At 48.5% G+C, this 18,456-nt stretch overlaps 1 protein-coding gene across 1 annotated transcript; it reads left to right on the plus strand.

Moving 5' to 3' along the window:
• The first annotated feature begins 8,317 nt into the window (after window positions 1–8,317).
• BARHL2 (BarH like homeobox 2) lies at window positions 8,318–13,823 on the plus strand. The gene is made up of 3 exons (XM_084637940.1): window positions 8,318–9,417; window positions 11,009–11,234; window positions 12,955–13,823. Exons 1-3 carry the CDS (start codon window positions 8,865–8,867, stop codon window positions 13,265–13,267), a joined length of 1,092 nt encoding a protein of 363 aa, XP_084494066.1. The 5' UTR covers window positions 8,318–8,864; the 3' UTR covers window positions 13,268–13,823.
• Window positions 13,824–18,456: the final 4,633 nt, after the last annotated feature.

An 18,456-nucleotide genomic window follows, 5' to 3' on the forward strand; every position in this document is an offset into this window, starting at 1 on the left:
GAGAGGAGAAAAGCATATTTATTGGATTGGCATTTTTCTTAACAGCCCTTCTTCCTAATGATATTTACTTAACTGTATTTGACAGCAGTTAAGAACACGTCTCCTGTAAACAGGATCTATTCTACTTTCGCCTCCAACTGCCTGTCAGTTCCAAAGCCAATCGCAATAATAACCGCTGGATCATTTTAAATGTGGCTAAACCTACGCTGGACAAAATCAATCTGCCATTTGTTGGCTTGGAAGGAAATCACTTGCACAGTTTGACGAATTGCTTGCAATACCCTTCAGCAATCCTTAATCGCATCTCTCTTTTCCTCCCCACTCCCCTTCCTTGCAGCCCTCCTCTATATGTTACCCTTTCGCTTGGACTTCAGGTAATCTGAAATGGCACTGACCCTTCTCATCCTTCCGATTACCTTTCTGAAGCATGAACTTGGTATAAAATCACACATCAGAAAATTCACTATAATTATTTTGCAATGCCATCAGCACAGATCAATCAAGGAGGAAGCCCAGTAGTGGAATGCTCCTCGCAGCCATATCTGCGGCCAGTAGCGTCCCGCCTGACTGACAGCTTTGGTAATTAAGTGATTGTATAGACCTCTCCAACTGTTCTAACAACCTTGTCAGGGCCTGTCTGTGGACAGAACAAGCTGAAATCAATGTGCTTTCTGCTCTCTGAGCATTTCTGATCATGTACTCAGACGGCATGGGGGGGGGGGGCGGAAGCTGACAAAAGGAAAACAGTAGCACTAAACGCTGGGATTAGTTTTTGGAGCAGAAAGTTAACTTTTTGGGCCGAGAGAGGCGGGAAAAGGGGAGGACCCACGGGGGGGGGGTACCTACCCCACTCCGTCCCAAGAAAAAGGCTTTAAGGGCTGGTAGGAAAGGGGAGGGGGGGATATAAGGCGCTAGCAGTGTTGTTTCTTTTCTGTAGGGCTAAATTGTGCCCAAAGCACATCCCCAAGCGTAAATGCCCTGGCTATCTCTGTCCTCCCACAGCGCCGGGGCCTCATACGCCTCACCCCAGCCCTGTCACGCTTCCCCCAGCGTTTTGTTCCAACTCCGAAACGTGTGTAAATGTCAAGCAGCAGCTTTTAACAAAGGGATGTTCAGGCCGTTAAATTTCACAGTACGAGGGGCTCTTTCCCTCCCCCCCCCTTCCCAGAAGTTTTTATGACTAAGTCAACGGGATCCTGCACAGCCTCCCAGCGCCCGGGGAAGGTGGTGAAAGCCCCTTCTCCAGGCTGGGGAGTGTGTGTTGTGGAGGGGAGGGACCAGAAAGACAGCTACACCAACTGCACCCTGGCAGCTCGCAGAGGCTTGCAGAGAGGAGACTCCCTTGGACTTTATTCCGAATTCCGGCTCCTAAGCAAGGCCCGCGTGTAAATCAACACGGGGGGAGCGCCGCTCTGTTCATTGCGGCCTCAGAGTCACTCTGAAATCGCTGCCTTGGCAGCTCCCTCAGTGAAGCCAGCTCCCTCAGTCCAGGTTGTCAGCAGAGGGGCCTATGGTCCTGCACTTTATAGGGGGGAGAAAGGTCTTCCTTTCCCTTAGCTCTGGCCCTCTATTGATGCTCCGGAGATAGAGAACGTTACTTCGGATACATCACCCCCATCGGGGAGACACTGGTGTCTAATTAGTGCTAACCGTGCACACAGGATATTGAATAATAATGATAATAATAATAATAATGATACAAATATTAATACTCTGGAATCTTTCCCGCGGGAATAGATTAGGATGCAGTTTTGCAATATACACACACAGTGTTTTTTCTGCGCTCGTCTTTCCTGCTTTGCTGAAGAAGGACAAAGGCAGAATATTCCAGCGTAGGTTTAATCTCTGAACTGTTAATATCAAGCCAGGAGCCAAGATTTCCCTCCCCACCCCATCTTGTTACAGAATGGGATCCCTTGGTTATGGGCTCGCCCATTCCAATTCACATCTCCTGTTATTGCCAAGTGGGCCTCCCTCCGGGAGAAACCACGCATATCAATAATGTAGGAAAGGAAAATGCTTGTAAAACTTGGGGTTTGGGCTTCCTGGTTGAGCGGTCTCTGAGGCCTGTGTCTGTGTCCCCAGCCGCTTGAAGCGGCGGGTTTCCAACACAGGAGAGAACAGCCAGGTTCCACTTGTCAGTGTGGGCCGTGGGAGCCCGCAGTCCCTTGGGGAGAGGCCCTGGCTCGCTGGGGCCGGACTAACGTGTGCGACCCCTCTGGCCTCCTGCCGGAGCGTGATCATTTCCCCAGCTCTCTGTCGCGCGTGGAAGGCGTCTGCGGGAACTGCCAAAGTCTGCGGCCAAAGTCTGCGGGAACGGCCCCACCTCCCTCCAGGGGCTAAGGGAGGCTCTAGGAGGACACAGGCGGGGAGCAGCTCTCTGTGCGCCCCGGAGCACTGGCCAGCGGGCTTCCTCTGCCGAGAGCCTCGCTTGTTCCCCACGTGGATCTGCTCTTGTGGCTACAAAGCCCGGGCAGGGGAAAGTAGTGTGTGAAGAGTCGCTGAAAAGTCCAGGTCGGTGGGAGGAGTTGGGGAACTTTCTCCCGCCCCGAGAGCCGCCTGGGCGTGCCATGGACAGCGCTCCTGGTATGGTGTGTTGCGGGGTAACTCTGTGGCGGCCGCTTCTCAGGGCCCGTGCCCCTGGGGAAGGCGGGCTCGTCTCTAAAGCGCCCCCTGTCTCCTGCTGGCCGCGGGCAGCCGAGAAGGCAGCAGATCTGAGCCTCCCACACACCGCAGCTACAGCGGGCAGGGATCGATAGGGTGCAAACCTCTAATCCGCTGTCCCCGCATCGACCGTCCGCTCGATACCATGATACCCTAACTGGTAGCGTTCAATGTGTTCCCCTTCCTGCTCCCGATTTAATAAAGCGATTGATTAGCGCTCAAAGTGGCGTTTTAATTAGCTGCCTGTTAATTAACATCGGGAATGAATTCTCCTCCGCTGAGTGGCACCTTCGCTCATTGCTTTGATTGGGGTCCCTCCCCCCCACCCAATAATCCGCGGGACGAAATCAGATGCTGCGCCGGTGCAGAGCTGGGCTGTGGGCAGGGAGAGGCGGCTCCGTAGCGCGCTCCAGGAGGGCTCCCGAGCGGCCTTGTTGCCCGGCCCGGCCCGGGTCAGGGTTTCCCGACGTAGGGGGAGATGTGGCAAACTCCGCCGGCCCCTCCGCGTGAGGCTGGGAGCCAGGCGAAGCGGGCCCGCGGGGTGGGGCGAGCCGGAGCCGCGCTCTCCGGCTGCAAAGCCCCTGCGGTCCGGGCTGAGGCTCCGCCAGACCTGGCAAAACCCGAGCGGTTCCCTTGCCGCGAGCCGGCCTAGCCAGGTGCAAATCGACCGCACGTCCTCCTTCGTCCCCCCGGGGCGCACGCTGCCCCCCGGCTGCCAGGCAGGCCCAGCCCAGGCTGGCCGCTCCGGTTCACGCACCTGGGCAGGTTGGACAGAACTTCTGAAGGCGAGAAACGGCCTCCCCTGGAAGGTGCGTGCCAGCAGCCCCTCTGCGGCTTTCCTAGGGAAAGGGAGTGAGAAAGTTACACGAACCCTGATCGTTGTTACTATGGGGCCCTGTGGTTGTCTAAGGGCTGTTATCCTGCTTGGGCGGAACAGGCCGAGCATCACCTAACTCCTCCAAGGAGCTGGTGGGGGTGGGACGAGCTGATCCCGGGTATTCCAGATCTGCCAAGGATAACAAAAGTCAAAAGAGAAAAACCTTCAGTTGTGTGTCTCCAGTTCCTGCCTATAAAAGGTCATGGAGGGTGGGAGGGGGAAATATCTGCAGTTCTCCTCGCAAAAGATCTGCGGGCACACATGGGTTTGTGTTTTAACCTAGCAGCTGATTTCCTAGCTCACGTTGGTACAACTGGCTCCATTAGATTTCTGTTCAGGACGAGTTGCCTTTTGTAAAGCCCTCTGTAGCGTCAGGGAGCAAAAGCGAGCACTAGAGAAGGGGAAAGTGGCATCGAAACGATCAGAATAAATCCCCACCTAGAAACAAACAAGCAAAAGTTTTAAATATGCTGCTCTAGGTCTTTTCTCGTAAACATTTCAGCTTTGACAATAATATACACGCGAATAAACAGAGAGCCATGATAATAAAAGTATTAACTGTTTGTTTGGTGACATGACTTTAAGCTCTAAATCCTGTGCCCGCGTATTGTTATTTAAAGGATTATGCCAGTGTAACATCTTATCTCGGATCAGACATTTCCCTGGAGATAATTAGGATATACTTTTTTTGTAAATTGCAAAGAAAGATAGCAGAACAAATTCGACTGCTGCTGGAGCCTTCGTTTATTCTCTAGGAAACCTTCAGTACTTCTGGGGAATTTTCCCTAGGTCGGTCATTCTCTTTCAATTTTTCTCTTAACTTTTAAAATATATAAAAGATATCTGCTTTTAATTTTTAATAGTGCAAACCTTACATGATTTATTAGAAAAAAGAATAAAGATTTCTCAGGACAATGAACATGTTAACTACATCAGCAAAGCAGCACTAAAAGTATTGTTCTCCCTGGACCAAGATTCGTTCTTAGACAATAGATGATCTGTTGGTAACCCCTATCGCCTCCCAGTGGACAAAGGAGCCATTGCATCTCTTCCAGATCAGGCTTTCTGTTTTCAACAACTGGACACTTAAAGACACGTGTAAATTAAACATGAATGGGGATAGAACATCAAAATCAAAATCTACCGTAGAAGCAGATGGCTATCCTTCACAGTTCACTTCCGTTACAAAGCAGACTGAGACAACTTCTGCAAAAGCAAAACACCAAAGCTAAACACAGGAGATGTGAAAGACATATTTTGTTTCCAAAATCATGAGACACCTGAAACAAGAAAATGTGTTAGTGGCTTAAAAATTTAAAGCCGTCTCTACACTTTGTAGCTTTTCAGCATAAAGCCAGATGAAGATGAATTTAGTAACTTGACAGACCTATATATATAAATTGATGCTGATAGCTCGACAGCTGCCAGAGTCAAAGTTTTGGCTTTACTAGGAAAACTTCTTAAATACTTTAGTTAAACAATCCATTCTCTGAACTGCAACGAAAATGCCATAAATATGCTCCTTGTTTAAATGCAGAAATAAAGGCCCGAACAAATCTACAAGAAGCTAATACGCAAATAATTCCTTGAATTAGATTGTTCTTCGACACGGGAAAGCAGTCTAAAGGTAAATAAAAGTCGAATACGTTTTAAACAATGTTTAATTTTAAATCCACTGTTCTTAGATTTTATTTTCAACCTTTGATTTATGAAAGAATTAATTGATTACAAATATATCGTCATGTATCCCGTCAACTTGTAAAAAAAACCGTGTAAGCTTGCAAAAATGGGAATGGTTACTTTATTTCAAGCTTACCTGGGAGGGGTAAATGGTCATAAATTATGTTTACGTCGTGACTACAAGCCTTGTTTTAAAACCGAAGGCAGGAATCGCTACATAGCCAACTACTGCATTGCTTTTTCTTTAGATCTATACTTCACAGCGGATTCCGCTTTAAAAGGTCTCCTTAGCTGCCTTTTGAATCAAAGCCTCCCTTTCCACGAAAATGTAATTAATAAGTCTTAAGAGACTATATCCTGCATAGGTTGTTTGCAAGCGGGCAGATGTACATGTTGGCCCGGCTTGATTCCTTACCGGAATAAATGCTATCCCCTCTACATTTCCTCAGCCACTGGGTCAAATTCCTGATTTCTTTGCCCACGTAGTTAAATATTACGAGTCAATAACATTTCTAACCACACAACACAAGCTGTGCTATGGGCGGTTTTTTCACTCTTCAGTCATGTTAGGCGTATAAACCAAACCAAACCAATCTGAAATGAATTATTTATAAAGGATTTGGAATAATTGATTTTTGTTGTGCTATCACTCAGTCTCCTATGTTATGTGTTTTCCCTGGCGGCACCAATCTTCCTCCAACTTTTAATGCGGATATTTCTTTAGGAAATGCGCCGCGGCGGAATGCTGATGGCTTCGATCCCTGCAAATAATGCCCCGAATCAATATTTTTTAAAAAGTATAAATTCGAGAAAGAACATGATCCAATGTCATCACTGCCACCCAGTGACATATTTTCGGCAGTTAATAGTAAATGCCAGGAGGAGAGGGTCTGCTGGACAGATGTAACAATGAATGCTGCAGTTCTGCGCGTAGGATTAATGATCTCGGTAGTTTTATGCAGGAATTTTCATGATTAAATAGAATATCATAAAAAATACCGACCTTTTAAGGCTGCTTTATGCCTAACCCAGCAATCCATCAATAACTACGATGAATCTCAGCTTGACCTATGGCAGGAGATTGTTAAAGAGGGGCTCGCTATGATGGGGTAGCCAAAATAAGAGGAGGCTTTCAGCTAACACTGAAGAGCCATCACAGCAAATCTTTTTCTGTACTAACAAAAAGAAAGCTCTCCATAGACACCTGTCCACAACGAAGATTATCTCAGACCTGGCTCAGGTACTTTATTTACCCATTTTCTTTCTTCTTTTTTTCCCTGTGGCGTTGCACTGAACTAGTGAACTGTCAGTTTTAGCTTTAATGCCTCTCATCTAGCACATTGTCTAACGCTATCAGCGAACATTACGCCTCTAAATATCGTACGTTAGTTAATCCTGTTTCACGTCCCTCTATTATTCTTCCTGTATCTATTTCCGTCGGCAAGGATGCAGCCCCCACATAAAAGCCTTCTGCCACCTCAGTGAATCCACCCATCCCTTGATTTCATGTTGTCAGTTAGACTCATTTCAATGTATAAGACTGGCAAAAAAAGATGATTTTTTTTTGGTCGGGAAGGAGGGAGAGTCATAGATAATTAAAATGCCTTGTTATAATATTTTTGAAATATATTTTCCTTTGCCTTCTTTATTTTTTAATTAATGTAACTTAAGGAAAAAGCTCGGAGACTTTAATTGCCATTTGATGTGGTAAGAAATATATTCTTGCAGGCTGACATGGCAGTGATGCTAGCACGGTTTACCTTAGATTCATGGGGTCCTTAAAATGGTAATTCGAAGTAAAATGTAACTCAAAGAACTTTGAATCATTCATTAGCACCTTATAATTACTCTGCTAATTAGGTTGACACGGTACTTAATCAGGAGTAATACGACGTCTTGTCACTGGCAGTTCCCATTACTCTGACATTCAACAAGAGACAGGTTGGAGTCGTCCTAGAGAAATTAACACAAGTTGATGCCCTCCGAAGAACCAGTGGAATAATTTCCTGCAGTCCCAGGCGGATCGACAGTAACTATTCCCACTCCAAATGAAACGCTAAAACAAGAGAAACCCGAGAGAGCCCAAAGGGGCTAACGAATTCAAGCAATACCCCCGGACTCGGGGAAGCCAGAACGGCTGCAACCGAGTCACTAAACTGGGAGGACATTTGTGCCTCTGCTCTATTAGTAAATCCGGATTAATTGGCATGCATTCTCTAACTGGAAACTGCTTTGGGTGCTGCACTGGCTTCTTCTAGTTTCCTGACAGGCTTCGCGCTCCTTTTAATTTTTTCCCCTTTGGAGAGCAGAAGCCTTTTCGCTCAGCTCAGAACCGAACCCCCCCCCCGTTTCCTAGTCAATAAATGCAACCCCCCCCCCTGTTTCCTAGTCAATAAATGCAAAGCATTTCCCATCAACCTGGCGTGCGATGGAAACCTGGGCATCTGCTCTCACAGGCTAGCCAAGGGACTACAAAACACCAGGAGGCGAAGCCAGGAAACAAGTCCCTTGGAAGTTTTTGCCCATGTTCTCATGGGGTCCTTGTCATTTATTTTCCCATCGATGTCTGCTACCTTTTTTAGTTTCTATGGCAGGTGTGAGTTTCAAAAGAGTGGGTCGAGCAGGCTGGGATGGCTACACTGGATTTCCATGCTGCCCTTTCCCCCCCATCATCATCTCCCCCCTCTGTTACTCGATCTCACCTCTTAAACTAATGGGCAACCCCCCCCTTCTTTCTCTTCCCACACGCTGCACTTTATTGCTCTGTGTGGCGGTGGTGGTGATCACCGCTACCGCGCCTGATGACTGAGGCGGCGGCGCGCACTGCAATCGGGCTGGAGACCGACTGCAGAAGGAATCCTGGAGACGCTGTAGCCGACCAGCCCCGGCTCGCAAATTGACAAGGGCCCCAGGGCCCGCGCTCATTGGCTGCAGCTCCTCGGCGTCAGCCGGGGCCGCGCGGGCCGCCAATGGGGGCTTGTGCCGGCTGGCGGAAAAAACCCAGGGTTTATAATAAAGCGGAGGGGGGACGCGGCTGGCAATGGCCGTGACGTCACGGGAGGGAGTCGCTGGAGCCGAGAGGAGCCGGGCTGCACCGGGAAGAGCGCGGCAGTGGCCGGGGTCCGTCCCGCTTCGCGTCTCCTGCCGCCGCCGCCGCCGCCCCCCTGCGCCGCGCCTCAACTTCCCGAGAAAGTTCACTAACTCCGCGGCGGCCCCCGGCCCGGCCCCGGGCGCCCTGCCGCCTCCTGCGGCGGCTGCCGCCCGCTGCGATGCGACCTAGGCGGGCGACCCAGCCCGGGCTGGCCACGCTCCGGTAGCGCCCCGTGAACAACCCGGCCAAGCCCACGTGTGTGTCCGAGCGCACCGCCTGAGCCTGCTGCTCGCGCCTTCTCCGTCCTCTCCCTGGTCACTCCCCCCCAGGCTGGGGATTGTTTCTTTCCTAGTCCCGTGGCTGCCCTTCCACCAGCCCGTCTTGTCGCCATCCCAGCCCCCTCTCGCCTTCCCCCCCCCCACTTTCTGTTTGTTTGAAAGACACTGACATTCTCCTTGCTGTTTTATGTATTGATCCGATTGTGGCGGTGACTCGAGCCTCCCGAGCCCCGGCTGGAGGACTGGGATGAAGGCGCCTCTCTGAGTGACCACAATGGAAGGATCTAGCGGGTCGAGCTTTGGAATAGACACGATTTTGTCTACTAACGGCTCAGGCAGCCCCGGCATGATGAACGGAGACTTTCGCCAGCTCAACAGCGATGCCAGGACTGCGGATTTTAGAAACCAGGCCACCCCGTCCCCTTGTTCGGAGATAGACACAGTAGGGACGGCTCCCTCGTCCCCCATCTCCGTCACCATGGAGCACCCCGAGCAGCATCTGGTGCAAGAGCATCACCATCTCCATCACAGCCAGCAGCAGCAGCAGCAAAGTTTGCAGCAATCACCCCAACAGCAACAACAGTTGGGCTCAGGCAACTCTGCCCCCAGGACTTCCACCTCTTCTTTTTTAATTAAAGACATTTTGGGCGACAGCAAACCGCTGGCGGCTTGTGCACCTTACAGCACCAGTGTCTCCTCTCCCCATCACACCCCAAAACAAGAGGGCAACGCAGCCAACGAGAGCTTCAGGCCAAAACTAGAGCAGGAGGACAGCAAAACCAAACTAGACAAACGCGACGATACGCAGAATGATCTCAAATGCCACGGTGAGTATATTACCCCAGCCGCCTCTGCCGCTTCCGCCATGGCTTTTGAGCAGCCTCTGTCGTGACAGGGTTTCACTCTGATTCCTAATAACACTAATGCTATTGATTAATAATAACCTTATGGTATGACTCTCCGGTGGCCAGTATTGTACACAATTTGATATGGGACGCGATTCAATTCCCTGGTCACATTTCTGATATTTCAGGAGCTGTAACAAAAAACAAAAACAAAAAACCCAAACAAACAAACAAAAAACCGAAAACCAAAAAAATCCCACCAAAAAACAGTAAAATCCAATTCTCTTTAAATTATTGTCTCTGATTTTTTTTTGTTTAAATATCAGATCCCTGGAGAAATAAATCTTTTTTTCTCTTGCTGGGGCGCCCCTCTTTTTTTAGTTTAGTTGTTTGGCAAAAAAAAAAAAAAGTCTGACCGTTTGTTTCTTTTTAAACTTGGATGCATTTCTTCTTTTTTAAATGCTAATCCGTTTAAATGACACCAAGCACAGAGGTTTAGCAGCACTTAATTTAATAGGACAAATTTCCAAGCAGATCTAAAAGTAGGTAAGAACTTTTCACTAGATCACGGTAGAAGGCTTTTTACATTTTATGAGCTCCCAGTGTTTTCCTATGCTGGGATGGGATGTTTCTCTTTTTCGAATTGTGTACACCTGCGGAGTCTGCAGTAGTGGGGTATTTCCTGTTTTAAATATACATATATATGCGTGTGTATGGGCGTGGGGGTTATATTTAAGAAGATAGCTGCCCTTTGAAAAGCCTTTTCCTTAATTTATACCGAAGAAGGATTCGCTGGTTTCTGTAAAATGGCTTTGCACGAGGCACACTTTAAACTATGCGGTGAGAGGACACATTTTCCTAATTTTACGCCATTCACCTATTTTGCCATGTTGTGCGATGAATAATAGAAAGACGCTCATGTGTGCCATTCATTTTGCTATTTTAACATTAGCATAAGAGTGCCCAAAACAGATGAACAGTCTGGTCTGGCGATTTTTTGTGCACCAACCTCCCCAGTGGGTCAATTAGAGAGATTATTGTTCTTCCTGCAGGGAAGATCAAGAAGCGCTGCAAAAACTGGTACAAACAGAGATGGATTGACATATCGATTTCCCAGCATTTCAGCAAAAAAACCAAAGTTGACAAATAGAATCCGGAAATCTTAGCGCTGTCACCGGGACGTGCTCAGCAATTTGAGCTCAACTTGGTGCTTGGGTGACATATCCTGTCGGAGGCATTAGCACATTTGATGCGCTAGCTGTTCTGCACTTTATTTTAACCTCCCCCAAGTGGACCTGAAAGGGGAAAAACCTTACCCCAGAAAGGGGGACTGTTTGTCGGCTGCATAGAGAGAAATCGCCAGACCCTCCTGTCAAACCCACTTAGACACGTAGGTACGAAAAGGCATCAGCTAAATTAAGGGATGTCCTTGGAGTCCTGAATGCAGCAGTCAGATGATAATCGACTCTAGAAAGAAATCGACTTTGCCCCGAGTCCCAGACCCCGAGCAGCCTTGCCTTGGGTTGCTGCTTTAGACCCTGTTTCTAGTGTTGTGCTTGTGAATTGTTCCTAGGGACAAAAGAAGAGGGCGACCGGGAGATTACAAGTAGCCGGGATAGCCCCCCAGTCCGAGCGAAGAAACCTCGGAAGGCGAGGACGGCCTTTTCGGACCATCAGCTCAATCAGTTGGAGAGGAGCTTCGAGCGGCAGAAGTATTTGAGCGTGCAAGACCGCATGGACCTGGCTGCGGCTCTCAACCTGACCGACACGCAGGTCAAAACCTGGTACCAGAACCGGAGGTAAGGGAGGCGGGCAGTCTCAAGGAGCTCCGCCTTCCCCCCCCCCCGCAAAAACAACAACAACACAATTTCCCCAAAGCCCCTAAAAACAGAGTTGCCGCTCAGACAGTCTGAGCTAAACGGTCTGAAGGCCGGGGGAAGAAATACACCCCACCTCTCCAGGCAATCGCAGTGAGATCTGGGCAGGGAGCGCAAACATCTGTGACTGTTGGTAGATGGCAGAAAGGAACACCCCCCCCCCCCAACACACACACACTCTCTCCTTGCCCGTGCTAGAATAAAGGGAGTAGCAACGTGCCTAAAATGAAATTAAATGGACAGGTAAGAGGAAGGATAATAAAGTCAGTAAGTAAACTGCGAAACAAACGCCTGGTGTTGGCGGCTGCAGTCGCTCTCGAGGAAGGGCCAAGAAAAGCCAGGGAGGCGCCCGTGCAGGTTGCCTGCACTTGCCAGTCTAGTCAGTCAACCAAGTCGTCTCAGCCGTGGCTACTTAATAAAGCAGAGCGTATACATATGAACGAATACACACATGAATAAGTAATGGCCAAATCTTGATTGCAAAACTGGGGCCATGTCCTTCTTCCTGTGTCCCAGGCACCTACCCACCGGGAAAGAAATCCTGCTGAAATCTCGGTAGGCAGTGTTGCTCTGGGCATGCCTCTGTGGCCCGTTTGGACATCGCGGGGTTGGCGAGGATTTCTCCGTGTGTGCTCTTAGGACAGTGACTAGTGAATCACGTTGTAAAATGGGTCGGGTTAAAAAAACAAGACAAAAGTGCTTGGTTTCCATTTGTCCGCGCTGTGAAGCCGAAGAGGCAAGTAAGCGTATGTGTTTTCTGATCGCGGCGGACTCGGTTTGGAAAACGACGTCCAGTTGTCATCTTTGCCGCAATTTTCTGTCTCATTACATACGGTTTCAGCCACCCTAATTCTGTCGGAAAACATTAGTGTCATTTGTATCCAATCTAAACAGGGCGCCATGTTTATTAATTGCGCTGGGATTGCAGTGAGTGTGTGTATTCACCAGCTCGCATCTCGCAAGGCAGCTCACTGGGCTTCGGCACAGGGAGCGGTTCGGCAAGGGGGAAAGGCCGGGACACAAAATTGTTGAAATATTGGGTCAGGAGAGCGAAAATGCCGTGTGTGCCGCTATAAACATGCTGCCAAACTAAGAGTCAATATTTTGTTATAGCGGGGATCCCTGCTGTCTAGAAATGAAAGCATTTCGCCCTTCTTTGTTAGATATTTTCCTGCGTCTTTATGTTGCAGGAACCGTTTGACTATTATTATTATTTATTTTTTAGTTCGGTTTTTAGGATGCAGGACCAATCAGTCCCGCAGGTTTCGTGACACTGCAAAGTTTGAAGGCAGACACCTGCGATTCCGGAAAGCCTGCAAACGGAAGGGGAAATTGTCCTTTGGATTTCATTTCATTTCATTTCATTTCATTGTGCGTGTGGCTAAACCCCGGGGACCTGAGGTCGATTTCCCCACTGATTTGTTTGCCAGGGCAGGATGGCGGAGCAGACATTCGGGTTGCAAAGGAGAGAGGGAGTGTGTGTGTGTGTGTGTGTGTGTGTGTGTGAAAGAGAATTTTCAAGGACAGGTAGGGTTTGGGGTTCACGTCCCTGGGGAACTCTTTCGGCCCTTGGAAACAGAGCAGCCATGGCCGGGGTCTGGTCCCGGGCTAGCTCTAGACCTGTGTGCTCCTTCTCTTCCAGGACGAAGTGGAAGCGGCAGACGGCTGTGGGACTGGAGCTGCTGGCCGAAGCCGGGAATTATTCCGCTCTCCAGAGGATGTTCCCCTCTCCCTATTTCTACCACCCGAGCTTGCTGGGCAGCATGGACAGCACGACAGCGGCTGCAGCGGCCGCGGCCATGTACAGCAGCATGTACCGGACTCCCCCAGCTCCGCACCCTCAGCTCCAGCGGCCCCTCGTGCCCCGCGTGCTCATCCACGGCCTGGGGCCCGGGGGTCAGCCCGCTCTCAACCCCTTGGCCAGCCCTATCCCGGGTACCCCGCACCCCCGGTGAGAGCTCGCCGCTGTCCCAGCCGCTAGCCCCCCTCTGCCCCCAAATAAAAACCGACCACCAAAAGCAGGAGCTAAGCGACTGCGGGGGAGATAAAAGGGGGCCAAGGAGCTTCTGAAGGCAGCCAAGAGCCAGCCCCGGAGACGATTCAATCAGAGCAGGGACTTTTGAACCATGAACCCAGAGCCGATCCAGTAAGTGAAACAAACCAACCCAGCGAACACACCTCCAGGGCTTGCGAGACGGAGCAATGATTTAGGCAAGCTCGGAACGGGAGACAGCGGGAGGGAGGGAGCCAGACCCGAGCCAGCAGAGACTCTGGAGGACCGAGGGATACAAAGAACAAACCCAACCTCCCGTCCCTCAGCGCGGAAGACCAGGGGTAACGGAGAACTTTGCACTGATTTCTCATGACCTTTTTTCTAATTGAAAAGTGGCATGCTCCGTAATCTGAAAGGAAATGTACATTTGAACAGACTGAGTGCGAAGTGATATATCATATTTATTATATGTTGTCAAAAATTCACTTATATACCTTACTAAAAAAATACATGATTTCTCCCCCCTCTCCCTTTTCATGTCTTTTTGAACTCAGTAAAATAAATGCTTAGGTGACAAAATATAGATTTTTTTTTTTGTGACTGAAAATTACCAAAAAAAAAAAAAAAAAAAAAAAGAGAGAGAGAGAGAGAAAGAAACCAGAAATAAACTATCTTTTTGTAACAAAAAATGGAAATCTAAGTAAGCTAATTTTACTGAAGTTAACTGATGCAAGAAATTCGGGTCCCCAAACCAGAGCCCGTCGTTTTAGGGCCACTGTTCAATGATCTGTAAGATTTGTAAGTTTGGTTTCTATATTTTTTAAGTCCTACCTACCCGAGCCCTTAGTTTAAACATCGTCAGGTATGTTTTTTTTAAAAGCTGATGGTTAAGACAATAGTGTGATGATTTCTTTTGTTTGCGGGATTCAGTCTTTCCGGAGCTGCATGAGGGACAGACAGACAGATGCTTTTGAAATGATCATTTTGCTGTTCTAGCTGTGGTCTGTTCTCTCTCTCTCTCTCTCTCTCTCTCTCTCTCTCTGTGTGTATTTCTCTCTTTCTCCCCTTCCTGAATATTTAAGAAGTTGACGAGGAAACTGAATGGTTCGCAAGGTTGGGTGGCCTGCTGCCTGGGACAGAGGACTGTGGTCCCTAGCCTAGCAGCTGTTCCAGAGCAGCAGCATGCTTGGGGGAAGCGAGCAGGACAGCCAGCCAGCGCAAGGCGGCTGACTGTGAGCAATTAGGAGCCAGCGAGCGAGCGAGAGAATCAAGCCAGATCTAGCCCATAAAACCTTGCGGATCTTTGATCTTCTCTCTCGTCGCCGGTTTCACTCTTCCACCAGAGCCGCGCCGGCTGAGCCCACTTAAATCTCGTCCTGCCTTTTGTTTTAGCGCTCTGAAATCCAGCCCTGCGTTCGGGCGTGAACCCGCCTCAGGGCTCGTTTCCGCTGTGGGGCGGGGGGGGCCAGCTCTGGACCTGACCAAACCCAAGCGCCAAAAGAGGCTCTGCCGTGGGGGGAGGAGTAGAAAGGGGGGGGACGGACGGACGCGCAGAGAGCTGCTGAGCTTGCGAGCGGGTCTGGGGTGGTAACCTAGGAAAACTGAAAGGAGGTAAAGGTAAACATCCCAGATGCTCGCCTTTCTTCCAGGCCCTGCGAGAGGCAGGGAGCTGCAGCCAGTCACAGGTTGTAATTTGCAGCCTGGCTGCCGCTGTCCGCCTGCCACTCTTTATCCGCCTTCCGAGCGAGCCAGCCCCAGCCTTCGGAGGTGAAGACAACACTGGCCCCCCGGCGCCCCGCAATCGGAAAGATATACAGCAATTACCTATCAAACATTCATAACGCCCAGGGTTCTGGCCTCCTCCCAGGGCTGCGCTGGGCTGGCTCGGTGCTGTGCGTTTCCTCTCCAAAGAAAGAGCCTGCGGGCACATTTATTTGGGCTTTGCTAATTAGCGAATGGTTTGCTGATTTCTCTGCTAATAAATTTGCGTTAAAACCATATTGACCTCTGCCTTGATCTAACAAAAGGGGAGAGAGGGCTCGGAAACGCCTACTTCATTTTCTGCCCTTGTCACAGCGGACTCTGACAATTACCCAGCGTCTGTGCAGGGGCCAGCGATATTATACGGAGCAGCAGCCCTGCTTAGGTCACAGACTCAGTCGAGTCCTTTCTTACTAGGTCTTAGAAATTAATAAGAGTCACCCCCCATAATTTAGATTTAGGACGAGGAAGAGGCTCCCAGTAATTTGGGACTCGGGCCATTCCATTTACCCTTTATCTGAGCACACGTTAGAATGAACTCGTGTCCTAGGAAGTGTGCAAAGCCAAGAATAATGCAAAATCAGTCCATGTTTAAAATAATGCTAATTTAAAGCTGAGCCAAACCAATTCGAGATGATTTCATTGGCTTCATTAATATTACTAACCCCCCCCGCAAACCATTCGTTTTGTTCACGTTTGTCCACGCCAAATCTGAAAGTAACAAAGGGGGGAAAAACAACTTTAGCCAGAATAGCTTCTGTTGCCCGAGTTGTCCTTTCAGTGCTGCAGAAACGAGTCAGCTGTGCTTTCAAAATGACATGTTCGATCAGGAAAGTTATGGCAGAATTCAAATACCAGTTTGCATCGCATTTTAATCTATTTAAACTTTTTTTTTGTATTTCTCTCACCTCAGGATTTCACTAGTACAAAGTTTAAAAACATTTTGTTAGAAAGAAAGGAAACATTTTTAAAAGAAAGATTATTTTGCTGCTGGATTTTAGGAAATGTGTTTGAATGTATATTTCATTTTTTATTTTTGGAATGTTAGACAACTTGTGAAATGTACTTTTAAGGGAAACCCTGCTCGCCTTCCTCTCTCCGTGTGTGTAAAGGGAGCAGGATTTGAGTAGGAATAGCTACGGTTTAAGATACGCATTTCTTTCGCTTTTCCAAATGTTACAAAAGAATGCCTGAAGTTAATTTTAAATGCGCACTTGCTGATAATTTTGATTGCTCCTTGTTTAAATTATAAAAAATATCACTTAATTAGAAGCATTTGCTTGCTTCTGAAGCTAATTAAAATAGGCTTTCTTTAGAAGAAAGGACTCAGTTACATGTTTTAAAAGCTACAGATGCACACTCATTTAAATTCAATCAATTCAGTACAAAAAGCCCTGGCGCAATGTTGTGAATGTGCAAAGTTGGTCTTTCTTTTTGACTGACAATCGGCTGCGTAAAATTTCCAAGGAACAGGCAAAGGAAAGATTGTTACTTTGATTTCCTTGCCTCCAGCAAATACACCCAATAGCTATGTAAATATTTTTGTTTTTTTGCTTCACCTCCGAAAATAGAGAGGACACGATGGAAAATTAGTTTTCTTTATTTTTTTTGTTGACATTTATGTGTACATTTCTAGTGGAATATTTTCCAGTCAACTACTAACTTATTTTGCTCGAGTAGAACCTGCTTCTTTACCTCACTGAAGGGTTTTCTGAAGTCCCCCAGTTAAATAAATACTTTACCATTTCAAATGTGTCCCTCGCATTCAGACAAAGTTTGTTCTCGCACAGCCATCTGATTAAAAACAATCTTTTGAAAGCAGAACGCCACCCCTTATGTTAACCATTTGCAAGTCAAAGTGCTTTAGCGTTTACCCATTAGGTATATAAACAGGAAGTGGACTCAAAGAATTTCTGTACACTTGCATGATATGTAGCTGTCTATTGCCATTCATCGTTGTTTTGAATCTGTCCCAGGAACAGGCAGGCCTCTCCCCCCGAGTGAGTGCGGGCGAAAACACACACGGGCGTGACCGGGCTGTGCTCTGCGTTTGCTTTGCTGTGGAGTCCTAGCTCCAAGAGGTTCGGGGCTGCCCGGGGACCTCCTTCCCCGAACAGCTATTTTTACCCTTGGCGACACTGGGTCAGTCACTAGACCCTGGCGCCCTGCAGAGGGGCCTTTCTCAGCTGCTGCACGGGCACCTGGAAAAGCTCAACGCCTTCCCTTCCCACGCCTCAAACAGGCGTGTTATGTGCGCGCCCTCCTTTGGCACCCGCAGCCCAGCTGAGGCAGAGAGCAGGGCTGTGTTTCCCCCTTCTCGTACCCCGCCGGCCAACATCGCAAAGCTCTGACGGATTCCAGGGAGTTTCCCCAGGGGCCAGAAGGGCCCTGTAATAGCAGAGCCCCTTATTTCCTAGGACTCGTGCAAAGTAACCGGGGAGACATTTTAATTTGCTGCACGCGGCAGAGCGGCTCTTGTGTTTCCCTAGCCTGAGATGGCACATCTGTGTTTGCATCCCCCCCCCCCCCCCCCCGGGATCGCTGTCCCTCTGCGGAGCGCGGGGGAGAAGCCGCCTGCAGCACCAGAGACAGCTCCTAGGGCCGGCGCAGTCACTGCAACTGCGCGCTTGGGCCCGAAGGCGCTGAAGTTACAGGACCCCGTTATTATTCGCGCGCGCGCGTGTGTGATTGATTTACAAAGTGCTCTCTTGCAGCATTTCCTGATTAGCTGTTAAGTCCGAACAGGGTCACGTTCCAAAGAACAAAATCTTCAGATCAATGCAAGTAATTTGAAAGATCTCTGGGTAAGTAGCTCGCAGTCATAAATCAAGTTAAACCATCACTGTTTAATAAGTTCTTAGGCAAAGACGGTTTCATACAAGTTGGTGGCAAACGATTATGAAGAGCTGAAATAAAGCGGCAGCTCAGTCTGACACAGACTCAGTTTGCTATAAAACAATCAGTGTTTTCACTTCTACGATCAAAACCGTCTGATTCACAATCAAAACAAACGAAGCAACACTCATGCAGGCGTTCAGCCAAATCTCTGCTATCCGGATATGCAACACAGGGACCGCTGCAGATCAAAATAATTTAAAAAACCTTCGTCTCATATATCGTTATGAGAAAGAATTAGAGTAAAAAGAAGCCACAAAAAAGAGGTCGAGTGATCCTAAAAATCCCTTCGCTTTGTTTGTGTTTGATTTCTTCTTTAAACTCCTCATCTGTTTGTTTGTTTCACTTTGTTATGGGATGAAATCGTGGATATTAGAGACAGAAAAATCTTAGCGTTTTCGTCTGTTACTCTTCACTTTATTTTCCCCTTGCACTTTATAGGAAAGGAAAATGGAACAGATTTTGATCTCAGTTTCATCGCTCTAAAGCAGGGAT

This window comes from Lepidochelys olivacea, assembly GCF_965140295.1.
Source record: "Lepidochelys olivacea isolate rLepOli2 genome assembly, chromosome: 8".
Classification (NCBI taxonomy): Eukaryota; Metazoa; Chordata; order Testudines; family Cheloniidae; genus Lepidochelys; species Lepidochelys olivacea.